The following is a 21,772-nucleotide window of genomic DNA, read 5'->3' on the forward strand; positions in this document are numbered from 1 at the left end:
AAAGATTTTAAAATGCCCCACCCAGATGCCAAAATCCTGTAAGGGTTTTCCACACACACAAGTTCAACCAGGAGTCATAGGAATTTCCTGTTCCAACCCCCACATGCTCAGCGACAGGACCACCAACCCTCCTTTCCGGGCCAACCTGCATGCACCCCGCTCTAGCTTCCTTCTCCAGCACAGAGGGCCATCCATGAGGGGAACTTTCCAGAAGGGGCCCCACTGGCCCCAGAACTCCTGCTGAATCCGCACTTTCTACTGTGTAAATGTGTATTTACTCTGTAAATTTCTGGGTGTGGACTTTCTCCCTGGCAGATCTATAATTTCTCAGAAGCTGAGAACCGACCTGGAAAAATATCAAAGCTCAATAAAGGGAGGGAGATAAAGCTGCCTCCCCATACCCTACCACTGGTGAGGCCGGGGAGGGGCAGGGTGAGGGTGCCGGGCCCCCAGGCCCTGTAAGGAGCCAACCCAGGGGCCAGGCAGAGCTTTCAGACCCCATGGGGGTCTGCTCAGAGAGCTCCTGCCTCCTCACCCCTCCTCTCCCCACTGTCCATCCAGTTGGACGCAGACCTGTTCCCTTTGAGAGTCCCCTAAATGTCAGCAAAACTTGCTCTCCCCGGACCCAGCTGTGCCTTCTCTAGTCCCTTCCAAACGCAGGCCCACCAGCAGGGGCAGAGCGAGGGACTCTGGTGGGCAGGTGCAGCTGACAGCCAGAGGAAGGGTCCTCCAAAGAGGAGGGAAGGGATGGCTTGAGGGCCAGATTGTACCTGGTTTGAGCAGGAAGGAGAGACGGGGGCGGGGCAGGGGGGGGTCTGGCGGGCAAGGGTGCGGTGGGGTGCCCTAGGCTCCAACAGCCTTCCTTGCCAGCGGTCACCTTCTACCTTCTGACCCCGGGCTGAGCTCAGGCCAGGCACCGGGCACACATCCCAGCGGCCTACCTACAGAATGGGGTGGTCATGCCCCCACAGCAGCCTTACAGGGCAGCACGGGGGCTCTCAGCAGGCGGAGGCTGGTCCCAAGGCCAGGCCACCCCCATTCCCTTCCAGGGAGAGTGGCGCCTGCCTGCTGAAAGTAAACACAAGGCGGCTGGGCTCTGCCAGGCGTTTTTTTTTAGGAGAGCAGGGGAGGGGCAGTGGCCAGACACCAGCTGACCCCGAGATCACAGAAAAAGCCAAGGCTGGGCTGGACGACCCCACCCAGGCTGTTAGGAAATGGGAAGGGGGTGGTCAGCATGCCAGGGCAGATGGGCAGGTCCATTGGGAAATGTGGCGACTCCTGCTTAACCCTCAAACGGCCATCTGCTCAGTGCAGGGACCCCAGGAGCTGCCCAAGGAGACCCATCCATGGGCAGGGTAGCCAAGCACAGGGGCTTCCTTTCCTGGACTCCCCAAACCTAGCCAAGCACCAACACCTCACAGGCTGTTCCAAGGGACACCCCCACGCCCCTCCCCGCTTGCTGGCCCGACTCTGCAGGCCTAGGCTGGAAGGGGGCGGTGCCCACAGGACAGGGCCCTGCCTGCTCTCAGAGCTGCACCGCGGCCCCCCTTGGACCCTCGGGTGGATTCAGGGTGGATGCAGCTCCCAGCCTCGCCCCTGTGCCATCTACACCCAGGGCACTTGGCCGCCAGACAGGAGGGGGTTAATGGAGCCCAGGGTAGTGGGGATGGGTTGGCCTGTGAGAGGGTGCTGGCTGCCCTGGAGGTGGGGAAATCCAGAGGGCAGGAAGAGCCAGCCCCCAGCAGACCTGCTGCCTATTTTGCACGCGGGATGGCCCCGAGAAAAGGTGAGGCTCCCTGTGTCCCCAAGCCCACTAGGGCTCTGCAGCCCCCCATGAATGGCTCAGCTCTTGGAAGGCCTGAACTTTTGGGAGCCTGTGGGGAGAATGGGGCCACGGGTGTTGGAGGGTGCAGCTGCACCTGGCCCCACAGGGTCTCCTTTTCTTCTCCCTGCCTAGGGGCCCAGGGCAGTGGAACAAGGGAGGCAGGGTGGGGGGTCTTCTTACACCCTTGCCCAGGGCTCCTCTGCTGGGCTAAAGCCTGCCACCCTCTCAGCCACTTGAAAGCCAAGCCACTGCCATCCTGTCCCATCTCGGGGCCCAGCCCCATCCAGCTGCATATAGGGCACTCTCCAGTGCTGCCTCTGTCCCACCCCGAGCTCTCCAAGGGAGGGGATGGGCCAATGTGGGGGACAGCCCTGTGCCCAGCAGCGGTTCTGGGGCATCGTTGCTGAGGAGCTTGGTGCCCTTTGTCCACAGACGAAACCTGACCCTGGTGAGTCAAGTCTTGGGTCTCTGTCTGCCACCAAGACCTGCACCCTGTTCCTCTCCCTGCAATGGTGCTGGGCCAAGTACCGGGGTACAGGCTGAATGTGTCTGTCCAGCCCCCAAAGGAAACAAGTGCATACCCACCCAGGCCGGCTCCAGAATATTCTCTTGCTCATGCCTTCCTCTGGGCCCAGATGGCAGCCTGGCCTGGCTTGAGTGCCCCACTTGGGGTCACAAATGGGCACATGGCCTAATTGCCAGGTGGCCAGTCCTCAGTTTATTCTGGGACAGTTGTTACTGCCCTGTTAACCCTGCAATGGTTTTGAGCAGAGAACATCCCAACTGACCTGCCCGCCTTCTGCTTCTGATTTAAGTGGGGTGACCACATTCCTCACTCACACTTTTCTCTCAGTCCCATCAGCAGTGCCCCCTTTACAGTGCCTTGCTGGGGTCTGGGTGTTAGGTTAAACGGTGGCCCACACGTACAGGCTACAGCCCGTAAGTTTCTATGCCTCACTCGCCCTGGGGTGCACATCCTGAGCCCCTCAGTGCTGCCTCTCCCCAAGCTCCTCTCCCTGCAGGAGGCCTGGCCCTGGTGGTGTTGCTGGTCTCCTGGGCAGCACTAGGCCCCTGTGGCCTGGAGGGAGTGGAGCATGGAGTGCCAGGGGACACCGAGGGCCTGCAGTGCCCAGCCGTCTGCACCTGCGGCCACGATGACTACACGGATGAGCTCAGCGTCTTCTGCAGCTCCCGGAACCTTACAGAGCTGCCTGACGGCATCCCAGACGGCACCAGGGCCCTGTGGCTGGATGGCAATAACTTCTCCTCCATCGCTGAGGCAGCCTTCCAGAACTTCTCTGGCCTGGGCTTCCTCAATCTGCAGGGCAGTGGGCTGGCCAGCCTGGAGTCAAAGGCGCTGCTGGGCCTACAGAACCTGTACCACTTGCACCTGGAGCGGAACCAGCTGCGCAGCCTCGAAGCCGGCACCTTCCTGCACACGCCGAGTCTCGCCTCGCTCGGCCTCAACAACAACCTCCTCAGCAGGGTGGATGAGGGCCTCTTCCAAGGCCTAGCCAACCTCTGGGACCTCAATCTTGGCTGGAATGGCCTGGCCGTGCTTCCTGACACCGTGTTCGAGGGCCTGGCCAACCTGCGTGAGCTGGTACTCGCAGGCAACAAGCTGACTTACCTGCAGCTCCCCCTCTTCTGCGGCCTCAGCGAGCTCCGGGAGCTGGACTTGAGTAGGAATATTTTGCGAAGCATCAAGGTCAACATCTTTGTCAAGCTGCCCAAGCTCCAGAAGCTCTACCTGGACCACAACCTCATTACCGCCGTGGCCCCAGGAGCCTTCCTGGGCCTGAAAGCACTGCGCTGGCTGGACCTGTCACACAACCGTGTGGGCGGCCTCCTGGAGGACACCTTCCCGGGCCTGCTGGGCCTGCACGTCCTGCGCCTGTCACACAATGCCATCACCAGCCTGCGGCCTCGGACCTTCAAGGACCTGCACTTCCTGGAGGAGCTGCGGCTGGGCCACAACCGCCTCCGGCAGCTGCCAGACAAGGCCTTCGAGGGCTTGGGTCAGCTGGAGGTGCTCACACTCAACGACAACCAGATCCAGGAAGTCAAGGCAGGTGCCTTTCTGGGCCTCTTGAACGTGGCTGTCATGAACCTCTCCGGCAACTGTCTGCGGAACCTTCCAGTGAGAGTGTTCCAGGGCCTGGCCAAGCTGCACAGCCTGCACCTGGAGGGCAGCTGCCTGGGCCACATCCGCCAGCACACCTTCACCGGCCTCTCGGGGCTGCGCCGGCTCTTCCTCAAGGACAATGGCATCACAGCCATCGAGGAGCAGAGCCTGTGGGGGCTCCCCGAGCTCCTGGAACTTGACCTCACTTCCAACCAGCTCACGCAGCTTCCCAGTCAGCTCTTCCAGGGCCTTGGCAAGCTGGAGTACCTGCTTCTGTCCCACAACCAGCTGTCGGCACTGTCCGCAGAGGTCCTGAGGCCCCTGCAGCGCACCTTCTGGCTGGACATCTCGTACAACCACCTGGAGGCCCTGCCGGAGAGCATCCTTTCACCACTAGGGCGGCTGCGCTACCTCAGCCTCAGAAACAACTCCCTGCAGACCTTTGTGCCACAGGCCCCTGGCCTGGAGCGCCTGTGGCTGGAGGGCAACCCCTGGCATTGTGGCTGCACCCTCCGGGCCCTGAGGGCCTTTGCCCTGCAGCACCCCACCATTGTGCCACGCTTTGTCCAGGCTGTCCTAGAGGGGGATGACTGCCAGTCACCTGTGTACACCTACAACAACATCACCTGTGCCAGCCCGCCCGGCCTCTCCGGACTTGACCTACGTGACGTTGGCGAGGACCACTTTGCTTACTGCTGACCCGAGTCTGTCCAGGCCAGACGCTGCCGTGGAGCCAGAATGAGTCGTTGCCATCCCTGGAACCTGGTGGGTGCTCTACCCCTCAACTCCCAGGGGCCAGGCTCTCCTGATGGGGGTCTCTTCCTCAGGGAACACACATGCCCAAGGGTTTCGCTGGCATGGGCTCGGGACCTGTGGGTGCTGACCTGGTCCCTGAGGGGCCAGATCAGAAGGGTTGGGGGCTCAACCCTCCCCAGCTGTCATCCATTAAAAGCAATGTTACAAACCCTGCCTGTGACCAGAGGAGTGAAAGTGGGGGAGAGGAGTGTCAGCCAGCGTACCTGTGGAACCCCCTCCTGCTGCCAGCTCAGCTCGTGCCCCCTTCTTCTCCCCTCCGAGCTTGGACTCCCTTCACGTCCTCCCATGCTGGGTCCCCCAGGATGCCTGCCTCCACCTGAGGAGCAGAGGACGCTCACTCAGGCTCTCTTCAGGTGGTGTTCTTGGAGGCAGCCTAGCACCAGGAAGCCGGAGCACGGCAGAGGCAGCCTCTGCTCCAAGAGGCCCAGCAGTTAATGTCACCCAGGGCCAAAGTGGGTGCCAGTCCTCTGTTTAGACCCCTACTCCTGGCCCAAGCCCTTAACGGCACTTCCTTCTCCCCCTACTTTCTTCCCCTGACGTCCCCTCCCTCAGTGCCCCAACACCCCCAGGAAGTGGTACCTGAGGTGCCTCCCCAGACCCCCGCTGCCACCCTCACCCCAGAGCTACATCTTCTCTGCCAACAGCCCTTCTTTCCTTGGAAAGAGTGGCATCACTGCCACGGCCTCTGCTTTCCAGAGCGGTCTCCTCTCCTGCCCTCCTGGGAGAGAGGCATAAGAGCCCTGGGCCTGACTGTGTTGCACACTCACCTCTTCTGCTCTAAGCTCTGCCCCAGGTCCCTGCAGTGTGGAGGGCGGGCAGCAGTCGGCACTACCGGCTGGCTGAGGCCCCCATACACACGTTCCTCTGCAAACTCCATTCAAACACATCCTCAGCCTAGTCTGCAGGGGCCTGCTGACAACTGAGCTGCTGGCCCAGACCCGGGACTCAGGGTGCACCCTATCTGCTCTAGGGCACGGCCATACACTAAGGCAGAGGCAAGACTGAGGTGGAATGACCTGGAAACGTCAGACTGGTAACCGTGGTGGCAGGACACATTTAATTGCGGGCCCCTTTGAAGCTAACACCTTGCAGGGTGCTATTCCCTTCCGCACCCACCATCACGGCTGCTCACAGCCCCGCTGGCAGGACAGCATCTGATGGTGACAAAGTCCCGGCTGGCCTCCAGACCCACAAGCTTTGTGGACAGCATGGAGACCGGGGTATCAGGTGTGGCCTGTCTGGGGCACGTGAGAACCACGACATGAAGAGAGAGTGTGCAGGCACCAGAGCTTAGGCGGTGGCACTAGGACCTCACGCTGTCCCCTGGGGCCTGCCATAGACCAACTCAGCAGGACCACTCACTGTCAGCAGCTCTGGTGCCCTGCTGCTGCTCAAGTGCTGAACTCTCCAAAGGGCCCGGGCAGGGAAAGGTGCGCACAGGGCCAGCCTCTCGGGCCAGCCTGGCAGGCTCCAAGAACCACACCCAGGACCCAGGCTGGAGTTTGTGAGCTTGAGCCCCACAGTGGCACCAGAAGGTGTCTCAGTCAGGACAGCTAAGCAGGTGTCTCCTTCAAAATCTTCTGGGCTATGGCGGAAAGGGCGTGAAAGGCAGGGCTCTGGGGGAACTCCTGGATGAAGTCTCGGCCCTCCTCCAGGCATCTCGTGAGCTCGGGGTCCAAAGGCACAGAGCCTGTGAAGACAGGGGGAAGGGGACCAGGGAAGGGGTGAGGTGGTAACAGTGAGGCCTGGGAGGCCATGTCCATATACCTCCCATGGCCCAGGAGCTGCTGTCAGCACTGCTTTAACCCAGAGCAGACACCCGTCAGCCTCACGCTGGCTGAGGTGCCTGGAAAGGGTCTTGGGCTCAATTTCCACCTGGACAACCACCAGCCCACCCAGCAGGCCCAGTTCTGCTGCCTCGGACTCTGCCCGCTAGCAGAGAATACAAGACGAGCACTGGGAACATGTGGCTGCGCACACAGAGGTGCTCCCAGAGCCAGAGCCGGGGCCATTCTCCTGCTCTGAATGGGGTCCCGGCAGGCATCAGCCGCTGCCGCTCAAGAGTCTGGGGGCGCTGCCTTCCCCTCAGGCTGTTTCTTTCCAGTCGGTTGGCAGTGACTGGCATTAGAGATGAACTGATCTCCACAACCCGAGGAAGACGAGTGGACACAGCTGCTGTTATCCTTCCCCTTCTTGGGCAAGAGGCGCAGGCAGGTGGGACCACCTAGAGCAGAGGCCAAGGGGCAGCCCTGACCCTCTCACCTAGGAAAGGGACTCCAGCGTGTTTGGCCAGCTCCTCACCGCCTCCCCTGGAGAAGACGTTGGTGCACTCCTAAGACAGATGCGCAGGGTCCACCTGAGGATTCTTCGCACTTGGGGAGTGGGGTCCAGGCTCGGGGAGCAGGTTGGGGAGGTGTGGTGCGGCATCCTCTTCTCCCCCCGCCTCATCCCCCACGCCCGCAGGTAACTGCCCCACAACCTTCTGTGACTTACCGTGCAGTGTGGGCAGACGAAGCCGCTCATGTTCTCCACAATGCCAATCACCCGCAACCCTGTCTTCCTACAGAATGTCAGTTCCCGCCGCACGTCCCCCACAGACACCGCCTAGCAACCAGGAAGAGCAGGGACGGGCCAATGGGAATCCTTAACAGTCACCCAGATAAGTGTAAAGCGCAGGGAGAGGCAGCACTTAGAAAACGGATGACGCTCTGCAGTACCTGGGGTGTAGTGACCACGACAGCCCCCAGAGGGCTATAGGGGCGAAGGGCGTCCAAGGCAGCCATGTGCTCATCAGAGGTCCCTGGAGGCGTGTCCACAACCAGGTAGTCCAACTGCCCCCAGGCCACGTCAGATACAAACTGCTTTATCAGAGCTGCAAAGTCCCAGGCAGGACAGCGGTTTCAAAAGGGTTTCTCTGCGCCCACTGTCTCCACCCGGCCTCCAGTGCAGAGCCGCCCCACCCAGAGCGGAGGAGCACAGTGTAGCAGCGAGGCACTCCCATTCCTGCCCCCAGCAACCACCCCCTTCTTCCCAGCAGGGGCCACCCCACCCCACAGGACTTCTGCTCAGGCCTCAGTAAAGGCCAGCTGGAGCTGTGACCCTCTTGGGATGCCTGTGTAGACCCCCTCAAATTTCACAGCCCCTGCCCTGTGCCTCAGTGCCAGTTGGAGGGGGTTAGCGCACCCTGCTGGCGCCGAGGCACAGGAGTCCAACCTTGTTATCCCGTGGGACCAAACACACACAGGCTGGGCTCGGGTCTTAGCAGACCCATCCTTGCTGCCCAGGGGGAGGGGACTCTATTGAGAATGGCCACACAGCTATCTTGCCCTCCTGGCCCATACCCGCCATGTGGACACGAATACCACACCTGGGCCTGACTGGTCAAGTGAGCAGCGGGAGGCCCGTGTGGCAGGGAGGGCCAGCAGCCCCGGGCTCTTGCTTGGCTTTTTAATTGAGCATCAAGGGATCAGCTGAGGGAGGCTGGAAGGCTGACAGCGCGGTCCCCTGCCTGGACGTTACCATTCTTCTTGGGGCCTCTCCACACCACAGCCTCATCTGGCTTCTCCAGCAGGAAGCCCACGGACATGAGGGAGACACTCTGCTCCTGGTCCACAAAGACAGGCACCCAGCCACCGTCACACTGGTGCACGGCCCTGCCCTGCGCCCGGAGCATTCGGGGGATGCTGGGGCCACACAGGTCCACGTCGAGGATCCCCACCTGCAAGGAGCCAGGATGTCCGCGTGGTGTGCTGGGGTCTCCCAAAGTAGGAAGAAACTGGCTGGCTTCCCTGTATGTCCACCCACAAGGGGAAGGGGGCAGGACTGGTTCAGGAGGGGACAGGTACTATGGTTAAGGGTAGGAGGTGCTCACCTTTTTGCCCATGTGACGCAGGGCCAGGGCCAGCTCCGTGGAGATGGTGCTTTTCCCGACCCCCCCCTTTCCAGAGAGGATTAGGATGATGTGCCGGACGCCAGCCAGGTTTCCAGACTCTGCTCAGGAGGATAAGAGAGGAGACCCTTCACACAGATGCTCTTCATGGCTCGCTCGCTCACCGGGCAACCGCGTACTTCCTCCTGTGTCCTGAGTCCTCAGACCAGGGCAGTCCTAAGACCTGCCCCTTCCTTCACTGGAACATCTCCCTGCAGGCCCAGACCCTCCCTGCTGGCTCCTCTGGTGCTGCTGCTCCCCCTCTTGTCTGAAATGCCCCAAATTGCTCCTCTTTCTAGTTCTCGCACTGCAGTGAGGCAAAGACTGAAGGCTCCTGGCTGAGCCAATGGAAACAGCTGGAGACTAATGCGCCCCACCCACTCATATGGGGTCCAAGGCGCTCCAGGAGGCCTTGGTCTCCAGTTCTCAGGAGGGACCCTTATAGCTCTGGGGACCAATCATGTGTGCGTGTGAATGCCAGTGTCACCAGGCTACCAGCCATGCCTTAAGAAACACTAGGTACACAAGGGTGGCCACAGGGTGTCCCTGCCTCCTTTGGTAACTCCCATAGGTCCTGGGCCTCACAACTCTGTAGACCCTGGCTGACAGCCAACACTCTGACCTAGCTCTCTTCCTACCAATGAGCCCCTAATGTCACCAAATAAATAATTCACCAACTCAATCCCTGTAGCAGGCAGGCATTACCATCTGCATTCATACAACCCTTAGCCCCCTGCAATACCCTCTTGTCCTGGTCTCAGTGGCCTCAATACTTCACCGTGCCTCTAACCAGCTGCTTTCCCCACCACCCTCCCCACACATGGACAGGGCTCAACTATCAATCCAGAAACACAGTCTTCCTCCTGACCCACCACCTCTCAAAGGTCTGTTCAAAGGTCTGCACCTCCAAAGCCTCCCTAGCAAGAACTCAGAGAGTGCCTACCCTGGCTTTTGGTGGCAGTTCCTTGTCACCAATGCCCTTCCTAGATATGCTTCCAGCACCTGGGGCTGGGATATCTTGTAAGGTGACAACAAGGAAAGGACACAACCCTGACCAGGATCACTGCCTGCAAACAGGAAGCCCCAGACCATGGCTTGAGGTTACCCCCGTGGCAATTTAAAAGCTTAATTGCTGCCCTGGCTGGTGTGGCTCAGTGGATTGAACGCAGGCTGAGAACCAAAGGGTTGCTGGTTCGATTCCCGGTCAGGGCACATGCTTGGGTTGCAGGCCAGGTCCCTAGTGGGGGCCATGTGAGAGGCAACCACACACTGATGTTTCTCTTCCTCTTTTTCTCCTCCCCCCCTAAAGTAAATAAATTTTTTTTAAAAAGCTTAATTGCTTTAACATCAAAAGGTATTCGAGAATGAACTTCGCTTTTTGTTCAGGTGGAGGGCAGGGCTCAGGTGGAAACAAAAGCCAGAGGTGGGTCCTCATCCAGTCAGTTTGGCCAGCCTCTAATCACCAGCACGCACTATCCTCCTGGTGGGAGTGGGACGTTTCAGCTGAGAATCAACCAGGACACTCATGCTCTCATCTGGTATCAGAGAGGACTTCTCAGACAACAATCCTTAGGGGTTAACCACAGAACCCTTAACTTGTAAATAAACTACCAAGTTCCTACTGCAGTTGAGAGGTTGTGCTGCAGGCGGTTTCTCCCCTCGGAAGAAGTGAGGAGCCCCCTTGACAGAAACGTGTCCTGCTCAGACTCAGCAGTAAGTCTAATCAATGTCAAGTCCAACCAAACACGATTATTTGATACACTGGACAAGTTTGTAACTTTTTGTGTGTAAGAAATCTTTCTAGAAAGATACAAGTAACTGACCCTGGAGAATCCTTCTGGGCACAGAGAGATCAAGCTTTTTTTTTTCCTGTATACCTGGTTGAGCCTTTTTATCTTTATGTGCATCTTCCCCTAGTTAAAATAGCAGCTAGCTCTTTTTAATAAAACTAATCAATCTAGAAGATATTCTTTCCTTTTAGCAAGTCTGCCCTTATTCTAAAAACTCGTTTCAGATGTTTTTCCTCCAGTGCTATGTTTATAATCTGACAGATGAATCCGCCATATAAGAGCTTAGTAACCCAAAGTACCAGACTAGAGGTATTTCAAAAAATAATGTGGCAAACCCCTAATTATAAAAGCCTATTTTAGTTAATCCATGCAAATCTGATTATACCCACTTGTATTCCGTCCAACACAACTTTCACTTTTTCAAGTATTAAGGTTTATAAAACTAGACTAAAACTTCCAAAAATAATTTAAAAGTATGTGATGTTCTGGTGTCTTTTTAGAATCTTGTATTTAAACGACTTCTTCCTGTTTTCTTGCGGCATCACCAAATCAAAAAAACACGGCATAAATACGGGGAAATATTGTCTTTTTAACAACAAACAGCATACGTGCTCTTCCTGAGTTCCCCTGTATCTACGTTCCCGAGCAACGTTGCGGTTACACGAAAACTTGTAACCTGATGACGATACACGCGTAAGTACACGTGCGCCTCCTTTTCACTGCAAGTAAGACAATTCGCTACACACCCTTTTCACTGCAAATAAGACAATTCGCTACACACCCAGAGTCCTGACTAGCAGAAGCGGGACGACTTCTTCCTACCATCTCCAGCGACCGCACACTCACCCGCCGATGCCTCCATCCCCGTTGCAGGTTGCAAGCCAGTCGTCGGCTTCCTCCCTCTCTCCCTCTCTCCCTCTCTCCCTCTCTCCCTCTCTCCCTCTCTCTCTTTCTCTCTCTCTCTACCCGCCTCCAGCCAGAGTAAAGACCCATCCGGCCAATGGGCAGCTCGAGGCCGTCCCCTTTGTTGCTAGGCTCTAACCAATCAAATTGCACAAAGGATGTACGCAGTTCCGGCACGGACGCCGTACCGGAGGTGAACCCACTGCCTCGTCAATCCTTGAGTGTGGGGCAGCATACCCACCTTGTCCTCGGTCCCATGGGTGGGCGGGTGTTGTCCCAGACAGCTTGAGATGTGACCAATGAAGATACGGAGTCAAGATTGACAGGTTCAGCAGCCTCCTGGCAAGAGGCGAGGGCCGCGCGGCTGGCCAGAGCCCAGGGCCCGCAGCGCCCGCCTGCGGCTGTTTGGCCAATGCGATGCGGGGGGCGGGGATTGTTTACGTCTCGCTCGGGAGCGGAAAGTGGGTCACGGCCGGCGGCGACAGCGGAGCAGTGCAGGTGAGACCCGGTCGCGTCTGCGCCTCCCCGCCCGCCCGCCGGGGAGGACCGGGGCCCTGCGGGACCCCGGGCGGCGGAGCGCAGCCGCGCATTTGTTCTCGCGGCCGGCTCTGGGGCGGGGCTGGCGGAGCAGGCTGGCCCACACGGTAGGCCCGCCGCGCAGCGCGGGGAGGAGCCGCAACGCCGCCTGAAACTGGAATTAGTAGGAGTCCTCCTGCTTCCAGGCCGGAGACAGTCTCATACGCTGGTCACTCCGCGTGTATCCCGTGGCGCCTACTGGGCGCTGCAGACGCAGCAGATGGTGACTAGGCCGGCCGACTGGAGCCGGCTGATGGACGGGCTCCGACACCCAGGTGAAGGAGCCGTGCAGCGCCGTTGCTGGAGGGAGGGGAATCTGGTTCTGCAGACTGCGCTTCCAATCCTTGAAAGCAGTGCCTACGCTCATTGACCAACAGCGCTGGCCTGTGTCTGGCGGGGTCCTCACGGGGGGACAGCCCCTGTCCTACAGGGGGGTTCAGTTCAGGAAAGAGCAAGGAAGTAGATAATCACGGAAGTCGAAGTGTTACTGAGTCGGATGCGGAAGCTGAGAGCCAAAGAGGGCAGAGGAAGGCTTTCTCGGCCAAGGAGAGGGAAGAGGTAGCAATTAGAACAAGGCCAATGCAGATTGGAGAAGCCTAGGAGAACCTGATAGCTTGGGGGGATTTTGCCTTTTATTCTAAGAACAGTGATAAGCCCTGAGAAGTTTGAAGATTTGTTAAGATTTACTTAAATGTTCAAGACTTGTTTCAAAAACAGCTTGACTATAGGGAGTGAAGTGGGTGGAGTGAGACTGACCCTGTGGAGGTGGTGTGGGGTGTGTGGGGACCCTCAGGCCATGGTGGGAAGGAAGAAGGCAGGTAGGTGGGGCAGGGGGGTGGTGATGGCTATGAGTCTGGCATGAGGAACTTGGAGGTTGGAGATGCCATTTGTCAAACTGTACAGTGGGGGAGGAGCCAGGTGAGATTTGAGATGCCTGAGGGCTATACAGGCTGCCCATCTGGGCTCCGGAGGCTGAGCTCTGAGCTGGGCCGAGATATGTATTTGAGAGTTGTGGATGTCCAGGTGGCTTTTTACACTCTGTACCTAGGTCTCATCAAGGTGCTTGGACACTGGAGTAAGGTAGGAACTTGTGCGGAGAGTTCTGGAGCCCGAGCTTGGTACCTACTTGGCTCAAGAAATCCTCCACTTTTGTGGAGGGAGGGTCTGGCACAGCTGGCCAAGGGACAAATGCTGGGGTTGTTGGGAGACCTTCCAGTGTGCTGGGTATTTTCTTTGCTCAAAACCTGCCCCCCACCCCCAGATCCTGTCCACCATGGCCAGGCGCCCCCGGAGCAGCAGAGCATGGCACTTTGTCCTTAGTGCAGCCCACCGCGACGCAGATGCCCGGGCCATGGCTCTGGCAGGGACCGCTAACCGAAGCTATGACTCCGACGGACAGGTGAGTGGGTACTACTGGAATAAAGTGAGGAGACCCCTGAGGCAGGCTTTTCCCTAGTGCAGTAGGACCCTACTGCTCACCCTGGGTTTGCCCTGGTTAAGGACCTACCTGGCCCTGAGGTGACAGGACCTCTGGACAGATACCACATTCCTCTTTATACTCTTTGCACTGAAGAGGGTGGCAGTTGGTTTTTTGGTCAGTTCATTCAACAGAGCATCTCCATTCCATTTCTCAACCCATTTCCAAAGATCGCCGTTGTTAACTCCATGTTAGCCTCCTGGACAATTCTCTGTGTGTACAAATACATGGTCTATATTTGTGTGTATGCATGTAAAAAAGGCATTGTCTTGAAAACTACAATTATTATGCTTTCCCCCACTCAGTCACCCCCAAGTTCAGGTTGGAACAGCAGCTCAGCCGCTTGTCTCAGTGCAGACTGCCTGATGTACCCAAGGCTCTGCAGCCGGAGGCTGACTGCACCTACCTTGCGAATGGCTGGGCTGCGTGGCTTTTGCACCCATTACCAGGTGACAGGGAGGTGGAATCTCAATCACCTTCCAGAATCTTGAATCAGAGCAGGGGGTTGGCTCTGCCTTGAGTCACCTCCGCTGTTTCCTGCAAGGCTGATTTTCGGGTGACTTGTTTGTGCTTTATCACGCCCACTCTGCATGTTGCCCTGGCTCAGCCAGGCGTTCGGGGTGGGGGGTGGGCACCTCTCCTCCCTAGAGTGAGGGCTGAGCCCCGTGGAACTGCTAGGCCTAGAAGGAGACTTGGAGGCAACTATTCAGGGTTGATAGCATTCTGGGGCCTCCCCAAAATCCCTGTCCAGGCCAGCTAGAGACCCTGCCTGCATTCCTGTCCTGACCATGTGGCCCGAAGCAGTCTGTGTTCCTGTGTCTGTCCCTGCCTCGCTGGCTCATCACTCTGGGATGTGGGCAGTGTTGTGGGGCTGGGGTACTGTGTTTGACACATGCCTGCGTGCAGCCTGCCACATCACCTAATTAGTCTGGAGTACTTGGGTGTGTGGGGTGACAGGTGGGTGTGTCACCTTGGCATCTTTGAAGGCTGAACACAGATGTCTCCCTTTCCTGTGCCCTTATGGCTCCCCCTGGGACTGGGTCTGTCGTCGTCCACCCAGGCTGACCTCCAGGCCTGCAGTACTCAGGTCTGCACCCAGGCTCCTGACTCTGGGAAGGGGCTTGTGTCTGACTGACGGTGCGCTGCCTTGGCTTTGGGGGAATCACCGTTCCGTGCTAGTGGGCTGATTTGGGCTTGATTCCAGTCTACCTTCTGGGCTCGCTCTGTCTGACTTGGGTTCAGCCCCCTTAGTTCAGTTTCTGGTTGATTCACAGGTTTGTGTGTGGGCCCTGGGTATAATAGGAAAGTAAGAAGGACAAGGCTCTTCCCCTGCAGAGCTTCAGTTTTGGTGGGAGGAGACAGACCAACAGGACGAAGGAGACTGTCGGAGAAGAGATGAGAAGGGAGGGGACCCAGGAAGCAGGGCTAGAAGAGCATTGGTGAAGTGGTGTCTGAAGAGCTGCCATCCCAGAGCAAAGAGACTTCCCATATGACATGTGGAGGAAAGTGGGGGATCAGGGCAAGGGAATGGGCCTGGTGAGCTTTGATGGAGAGTGTGGCATATTCTCAGGGTGGTGTGATCTGCCCTAGGTCTGAGTGAGGTCACCCGGGCTGGTATGTAGAGGGTATTCCAAGGAGGCAAGAGGAACCACCAGAGACTAGTGTGGAGGCAGGAGCCAGACCAGGATCCCCAGGCCAACCCGAGAGGGTTGGCAGAGCAGGCAGGCAGAAGCCGTCTGTACCCTCTGGGCCCTGGGCAATGAGACCATTGACTCTGGCAATGAGACCAGGGTCAGCCTGGGGTCCAGAGCCAAGGCGAGTGTCAGAGGGGCCTGTGTGGCTTCAGAGCAAGAATGACTAGTTGCACAGAGCATCTCTCACTGGCCTCCAGGAGGCGGTGGGTCAGCGGTCGCCAGAACCTGATTTCAGCTTGGGATCAAGCCCAGGATGGGGCCCCCCAGGTAGAGAGGGCCAGGCACCCAGTGAATGTTTTTCTGTGACAGAGGCTTGAAGGAACAGCACGAAACCCCTGGGCTCGTTAGGGCCCTGGGGTAGGGGCTAAGGGCCACCCCTTGCAGGGTGATGAAAGAGCTGCAGCCCTGGGATGTGCGCAGGTACTGCCAGTTAGGAGTCCCAGTGGGGCCCGGCTTCCACCCGTGGGGAGGCCCAGGCTGCCTTCAGTAGATCACCAGTGGTTTTGCCAAGAGGCTCCCCTCCTTCAGGCCACCCTTGGTGGGTCCATAGCTATTCCATGCTGTCAAAGCCGCTTGGAGATCGATGGCCAGGTAGGAAGCCCTGCTGCGGGCTCACCTGCACCTGGGCCGCCAGGCCCCCTTGGATGTGTAAGAATGGGGTTGAGCCCTTAAGCCCACTCTCAGGAAGCTAGTGGCTTGGTGTAGGCCTTTGGGCAGGAGGCCCTCCCAGTTCCTAAGGCAGGAGGTGATGAGGGTCGCTCTGGGGGCACTGTAGAAGTGGGCCAGCTGTGCACTGGGGACCTGGGGAAGCCCTTTGAGGCCAAACTCCCAGATTCTTCCCTTGGGGCCCCAGAGCAGTTCGTCCGTTGGTCTGTGCTCAGCGTGGCAGGCGGGTGCAGAAGACACAGCGGGGGAACAACCTGCTTTCCTTTCTCAGCACAGTGACTCTGACTCTGACCCTGAGTACTTGTCCCTGCCGCCATCCATCCCCAGCGCTGTGCCTGTGACAGGCGAGTCCTTCTGCAACTGCGATAACCAGAGTGAGGCCTCCTTCTGCAGCAGCCTGTACACGGCAGCCCACCGGGGCAGGGACTGCCGCTGCGGGGAGGAAGATGAGTGTAAGCACCTGGTGTGGGGTCGCCTGGGCTGGCTGGGGCAGGCCTCTGGGGCTGGGTAAGCAGGACCCAGCAGGGGCTCCAGAGACTACCCCCGCCTGGCCTTTCCTCTCCCAGATTTTGATTGGGTCTGGGATGACCTGAATAAGTCCTCGGCCACCTTGCTGAGTTGTGACAACCGGAAGGTCAACTTCCATGTGGAGTACAGCTGTGGCACAGCGGCCATTCGAGGCACCAAGGAGCTGGGGGAGGGGCAGCACTTCTGGGAGATCAAGATGACTTCCCCTGTCTATGGCACTGACATGGTAAGTTGGTGGCAGGGTGGGGGGTGTTGCCGGCTGCCCCGGCCCTGGGTCCTCTCTGCTCAGCCTGTGGTCCCCAGATGGTGGGCATCGGGACATCGGACGTGGACCTAGACAAGTACCACCACACATTCTGCAGCCTGCTCGGCAGGGATGAGGACAGCTGGGGCCTCTCCTACACAGGTACCTGGGGTCGCTTCGACGGGGCAGGTGAGAAGAGCCCCCATGCCTCAGAGCTGACCCCCACCCCCTGCTGTCCCCCAGGGCTCCTCCACCATAAGGGTGATAAGACGAGCTTCTCCTCACGGTTCGGCCAGGGCTCCATCATCGGCGTGCACCTGGACACGTGGCATGGGACACTGACCTTCTTTAAGAACAGGAAGTGCATTGGTAAGGGCGGTCAGGGTCCCAGGGGAGACACGTGCCTGTGGGGGTTGCTTTCACTGAGGTGCTGCAGGAAGCAGAGACCAGGACCCAGACTGAGTGGCCTCAGGGCTCCCAAAAAGGTGTCCTCAAAGAAAGAAGTCTAAGGTCCCCAGAAGGTGGGCCAGCACAAGCACCACCTGTTACCCCAGGAGGATGTCCAAGGAGTAGCCAAGTCCCCTCCTGGCCCAGGTTTCAGGCTGTGCCCCCTCCTCTAGGAGTGGCAGCCACCAAGCTGCAGAACAGGAAGTTCTATCCGATGGTGTGCTCCACGGCCGCCAAGAGCAGCATGAAGGTCATCCGCTCCTGTGCCAGCGCCACCTCCCTGCAGTACCTGTGCTGCCACCGCCTGCGCCAGCTGCGGCCCAACTCTGGGGACACACTTGAAGGCCTGCCCCTGCCACCTGGCCTCAAGCAGGTGCTACACCACAAGCTGGGCTGGGTCCTGAGCATGAGCTGTGGCCACCACAAGTCCCCTGTGTCCTCACCCAAGGCCACAGCCAGTCCCAACAACCCAGAGACCCGGCGCTACCAGAGGAAGCGCTGCCGAAGGACCTAACTTATTTTCCAATGAAAACTGCCTTCTGAGGCTGAGATGGCATTTTCTTCATCCTTTCCCTCGGGCTATGCTCCAGGGTAACAGGAGAGGGAGGAGTTGAGCCTAGGTCTGCCTGGGCTCACTCTCTGCCATCAGAGGCTGGGACAGGCCATGCCGCAGAGGCTCAGGGGCCATAGGCCCTGGGATTCTGATACCAGGACTGTCTTGAGTCCATCTGCTTCCCATGCCAGGTGTGGGAGCCACCGCTTCCCTCCTTAGAGTCTCTTAGGAGTCGCCTCCCAGCCCTCCTGGACTGAGCGTGCAGGCCCAGGAGGTGTGGTCCACAGCCTGGTCTGAGGCTGGCTTTCTTGTAGCCACCAGCCTCGGGGAACCTTGGGTTTGTCCTCACTTGCTTTGCATGTCATCAACCGTTCCTCCTGTCTAAGACTGAAACAACTGTAATAAACTTACAAGTTTATGCCTGACACCTCCATAGTGATAGAATTAAAAGGAATCCTTAGAGAGACCTGGGCTTACAGGTACTCAACAGCTTTTCTTCCATGGTTCTGGTAGTGTTGTTTGGTTCTGCTTTGGGGAGAGGAGCCCAGTTTCCTTTCTCCAGAACTCTGTCCCACCTCTCCTATCTGAAGGCGCCACCCCCAAGCCTCCAGGTGACTGGTGCTCATCCCTCAGCTGGGACGTGGGTGCTCCCCAGCCCCTCCTGACTGTCCCAGCTGGCCACCTGGCCTGTAGCCAGTGCAGGGCGCTGCCCCCAGCCTCACCAGCCCACCACCTGGTGAGTCACTGGTTATTCTAGAACCTTTCCTGCTACCTGTGCCCTCCTTGGGTTCAGACCTGACGGGGAGGCCCTCCCCAGGCTGAGGGACAGGTTGTGCTAGGTGACTGCTCTCCCCCTCTCACCCCTTGTGGTGTCTGGTCCCTCCCTGGCTGGGCTGCCTGCTGTCCCGTTGGTGGCAGAGAAGTCCCTGTAGGTCAGGCTGGCACAGTCAGGAGCTCAGATCCAGCAGGAGGTCAGGGTTGGTGGAGGTTAAGAAGAGGCAGATTCGGCGAGAAAGGTCAGGTCCCACCCTTCGGAGCTGACCACCTCCATCCACCTTCACAGGGAGATCAGCCAGGAGGGCAAGGCGCTCTTGCTCGGTGCTGCAGGCCAGGTATGCCTAGGTTAGGCACAGGGATGAGCGGGGCAGGCCGCAGGGACCTGGCCTCCATATCTGGGAACGGGTGGGGCTGGGAGAGGGCTCACCTTCTGCAGAAGGCGGGGTGATGGGAAGGCAGTGACAACAGCATCAGCCACTGCTGGGCTGACGCGGTTGAACTGCCTGATCTGCCGCCACCAGGCCCCCCGAAGCCCCGTGCCATCTCTTGTCACTCGCTCGCCTGCCACCCAGCGCCCAGCTGTGCAGAAGGAAAAGGCCTTGGACTCCTGGAGCTGCCTGAGGGTGGGGAGGGTTCAGGGAGGTTTCATCTCTCCTGACCACACAGACCCCCATCGGCTACCCCTCCAAGTGTTCCTGTCACCCTCCTGGTATCAGCTAGCAGCTGGGGTAGGGGTCACGCACTTGAAGGGGCGCTGGGCTAGAGCCTTGGTGAAGGCACACACGTGCTGACTCAGCTCCTGCCAGGAGGCCACCAGCAGCACGTCCAGGTTCGCCCAGAGCTGCAGCAGCACCAGGGCCTGAGGAAGACACGCCCACAGGGTTGGGTCAGAGGAGGGCTTCCCTGGGGGACACCCAGCTGAGACCAACCCCACATGTCTTCCTGTGACCAAACCCAGGAGCTGGGGTCAAAGCCAACCACCTCACCCAGCCTGACTTCTCACCTCCTCCACCTCAGGCCAGCCAACCACCACCTCGGCACAGGCCGTGCCTGGAGACTCTAGCCGCCGCATCTCCTGGGCATTGGGCTGGTGAGACCTGCACAGAGATGACTATCCCTCCAGCTCCCTGTACCCCACCCGTCCCACCCATCCCACCCATCTTGCGTTCCGCTGCCCCCAGAGCCCACCCACAGGAGGGGTTTAGCCACGTCACAGTAGCTGCAGAGCTACCCTGACCTTTTCCCTGAATTCCCCACCCCAGCCAGGCCTGCTAAGGGTACGAGGGTGGCCCAGTACCACAGGTAGGCGTCCAGTCCAATGACAGCCAGATGGGGGCAGGTGGGGCTCTCAGGAGAGATCCAGGGCACTGAGCAGGTTGGGCCACAGATCTGCAAGTTAAGAAGACTTACCACACTTGTTCTTCAGGGTTGTGGCAGGCAGGGCTCACAGGCCACCAGGCCACTGCCATTTAGCAGAAGGACAGGGAGCAAGAAAGGCCCAGTGGTGCTAGGTGAGACTGGAGCAGACTTCCTCTTCCCAGCCAGTACCGTGAGGTCAAGGAGACCTTTGAAAGCCTGGGGGTGTGCCCCAGACTCCCAAAAAGAATTGAGCTCAGTCCCTCTTCCTGTTCCTGGTCTACTCTGCACCACAGCTTGGCATTTGCCTGGCAGCAGGTACTTGATAAATGCTGAACCTCAAATGCTAGGACCCGGAAGGGGGTCTAACCTATTGACATTCTGTTGGAAACATCAGCTGAGCAGTCCTATTGCTCCTTCAGCCACGTGGGGGCTGGGCTGTTGGCTCACACTGCTAGATTGCACAGCCAACCCACAGCCCAAATCTCCAGGCCCCATCTCACCAGTTCCCCCACCTCTGGCTTCTGACTCAGCTCTACAGAAGGTCCTCCTTATCCTTGCTTCTGCCCTCAAAAAACAGCTGCGGCTCTGGTCTGCTCCCCGACCTAGAGCCCAGCTGGCTCCCCGCATCTCATTCACATCTTGGTTGTTGAACAGAGAGGGGCCCAGCCCACTGCATGCCCTCTCCAGCCCCTCTGCCCTTGGTAAGGACTGGCAGAACATCACAGCCAGGTGGGGAATCCAGCCCCCACCAAGCACCTGGGTCAGCTGGAAGACACCCTGCAGAAACTCCTCAGGCTCCAGTAGCAGCAGAAGTTCCTGCTCACCTGCAGCCAACAGCTCAGCAGGCACCTGTGGAGACATCCAGTGGTACTGCTGCCCACCTTCAGCCTCAAGTGCCCCAGGGCCTCGGGCTGGGCACCACAGCAGCTGTAAGGCTCATGGCCACAGGCAAGCCCATGCCCACAAAGTCTGCTCCACAGAAGCCAATGTGGTTTCCTGCTGAGGCCAAGACCAGGGCTGGTCCATAGGGCTGGCAGGAGCACCAACCACAGCATCAATGAGGGTGGAACATTTCTCAGCCACCAGCTGCATTCAGACCCCGGACCCAGGCCAGCATCTGACCAGCAGGGTGGCTTGGGCATCAACCACTTCACATTCCCTGTTCTTAGCTTATTTGCATGATTAGAACAGCTGCTTCATACGAAATCACAGAGGTGAAACACCCGACCCAGGACCGCATTATGTAAACCCAGGAAACGTGGCTGCTGGTGCACTCACACTTTTGAGGCAAGGTTCTGGCTTCACTCTGCTCCACCTGAGGCTCCGGGAAGGGCGCTGGGGCTCGATGTGGTACTCACAGCCCAGAGAGCCCAAGGCCTCCATCAGGATGTCAGCACCTGCATCTTCCAGAATGGCTGGAGTGGGAAGGATTGACAACTGTCACTCCTTTTTCTCCACATGAGGATGCTACTCACGGCAGACCCAGACCTGGGCGGCGTGTTGCAAACACACCGATTCCCCCAGCTCCAAGAGCGCAATCGGATCCAGATCCCGGAGTCTTTTCATCAAGCTCCCCAGTTGGAAAGCCGGAGCCAATTCCTGGCCAAGAGGCAGCCTTGACAGATGCCCCTCTCACCCCACAGTGGGCCGGGGTCTACCTCCCAGGAGATTCCAAAGCCCGAGGTTCAGCAGAACTTCAGCTTCTCACAGGACCCCTGCCCTCACCCTTGGGCGCACCTGGGTCCACGAGCACCGTAAGTCGCCGCAGCGCCTGCTCTGGCCGCAGCAGCCGCAGCGCCTCGGCCGCCGCTCTGCGCTCCTCCGCCGGGTCCCGGGCCCTCGTGGCGGCCTCCGAGTCGGCTTCCGCGCTGGCGGCGCCCTCGGTGTCCGAGTCCGAGATCTCCCAGGTCGGGGGCCGCCGTTGTCCCCGGCCCCGATAGGAGCCTCGGGCCCTCGGTGGCCCAACCTTCGCCATGGCCTGCCTGTCCAGTCTCTCCTCCGCTTCCGGCCTCACCCGGACGCCTTCACCATGAACACCAGCCACTTCCGGCAGCGGGCGGGCCT

General features: G+C 58.9%; 4 protein-coding genes across 10 annotated transcripts; 2 read left to right on the forward strand and 2 right to left on the reverse strand.

The window, feature by feature from the left end:
- Positions 1-1,060: 1,060 nt before the first annotated feature.
- On the forward strand, positions 1,061-11,529 carry IGFALS (insulin like growth factor binding protein acid labile subunit). 2 transcript variants are annotated; one of them, XM_036021071.1, is made up of 3 exons: positions 1,061-1,786; positions 2,848-4,692; positions 11,519-11,529. In XM_036021071.1, exons 1-2 carry the CDS (start codon positions 1,576-1,578, stop codon positions 4,647-4,649), a joined length of 2,013 nt encoding a protein of 670 aa, XP_035876964.1. In that variant the 5' UTR covers positions 1,061-1,575; the 3' UTR covers positions 4,650-4,692; positions 11,519-11,529. The 2 variants fall into 2 exon arrangements, with proteins under 2 accessions (XP_035876964.1, XP_028386886.2); XM_028531085.2 differs by lacking the exon at positions 11,519-11,529 and having other exon boundaries at positions 2,848-4,919.
- On the reverse strand, positions 5,801-11,477 carry NUBP2 (nucleotide binding protein 2). Of its 2 annotated transcripts, XM_028513256.2 has the most exons (7): positions 11,331-11,477; positions 8,638-8,756; positions 8,286-8,484; positions 7,484-7,638; positions 7,260-7,370; positions 7,029-7,098; positions 5,801-6,456 (listed from the first exon to the last, which is right to left on the reverse strand). In XM_028513256.2, the coding sequence occupies exons 1-7, from the start codon at positions 11,344-11,346 to the stop codon at positions 6,320-6,322; spliced, it is 807 nt and encodes a 268-aa protein (XP_028369057.1). In that variant the 5' UTR covers positions 11,347-11,477; the 3' UTR covers positions 5,801-6,319. The 2 variants fall into 2 exon arrangements, with proteins under 2 accessions (XP_028369057.1, XP_028369072.1); XM_028513271.2 differs by lacking the exon at positions 7,029-7,098 and having other exon boundaries at positions 11,331-11,424.
- A 64-nt stretch (positions 11,530-11,593) lies between the features above and the next one.
- Positions 11,594-17,997, forward strand: SPSB3 (splA/ryanodine receptor domain and SOCS box containing 3). Of its 3 annotated transcripts, XM_028523383.2 has the most exons (8): positions 11,836-11,885; positions 12,110-12,238; positions 13,225-13,362; positions 16,072-16,252; positions 16,367-16,554; positions 16,632-16,734; positions 16,816-16,941; positions 17,193-17,997. In XM_028523383.2, exons 3-8 carry the CDS (start codon positions 13,237-13,239, stop codon positions 17,531-17,533), a joined length of 1,065 nt encoding a protein of 354 aa, XP_028379184.1. In that variant the 5' UTR covers positions 11,836-11,885; positions 12,110-12,238; positions 13,225-13,236; the 3' UTR covers positions 17,534-17,997. The 3 variants fall into 3 exon arrangements, with proteins under 3 accessions (XP_028379179.1, XP_035876968.1, XP_028379184.1); XM_028523378.2 differs by lacking the exon at positions 12,110-12,238 and having other exon boundaries at positions 11,594-11,885; XM_036021075.1 differs by lacking the exon at positions 12,110-12,238 and having other exon boundaries at positions 11,735-11,885; positions 16,128-16,252; positions 17,193-17,990.
- Positions 17,975-21,704, reverse strand: EME2 (essential meiotic structure-specific endonuclease subunit 2). Of its 3 annotated transcripts, none has more exons than XM_028523303.2 (8): positions 21,446-21,704; positions 20,987-21,123; positions 20,465-20,557; positions 19,647-19,738; positions 19,353-19,446; positions 19,093-19,208; positions 18,777-18,966; positions 17,975-18,690 (listed from the first exon to the last, which is right to left on the reverse strand). In XM_028523303.2, the coding sequence occupies exons 1-8, from the start codon at positions 21,681-21,683 to the stop codon at positions 18,520-18,522; spliced, it is 1,131 nt and encodes a 376-aa protein (XP_028379104.1). In that variant the 5' UTR covers positions 21,684-21,704; the 3' UTR covers positions 17,975-18,519. The 3 variants fall into 3 exon arrangements, with proteins under 3 accessions (XP_028379104.1, XP_035876969.1, XP_035876970.1); XM_036021076.1 differs by having other exon boundaries at positions 18,777-18,962; positions 19,089-19,208; XM_036021077.1 differs by lacking the exon at positions 20,465-20,557.
- Between the last annotated feature and the right edge of the window lie 68 nt (positions 21,705-21,772).

This window comes from Phyllostomus discolor, chromosome 3, assembly GCF_004126475.2.
Source record: "Phyllostomus discolor isolate MPI-MPIP mPhyDis1 chromosome 3, mPhyDis1.pri.v3, whole genome shotgun sequence".
Classification (NCBI taxonomy): Eukaryota; Metazoa; Chordata; class Mammalia; order Chiroptera; family Phyllostomidae; genus Phyllostomus; species Phyllostomus discolor.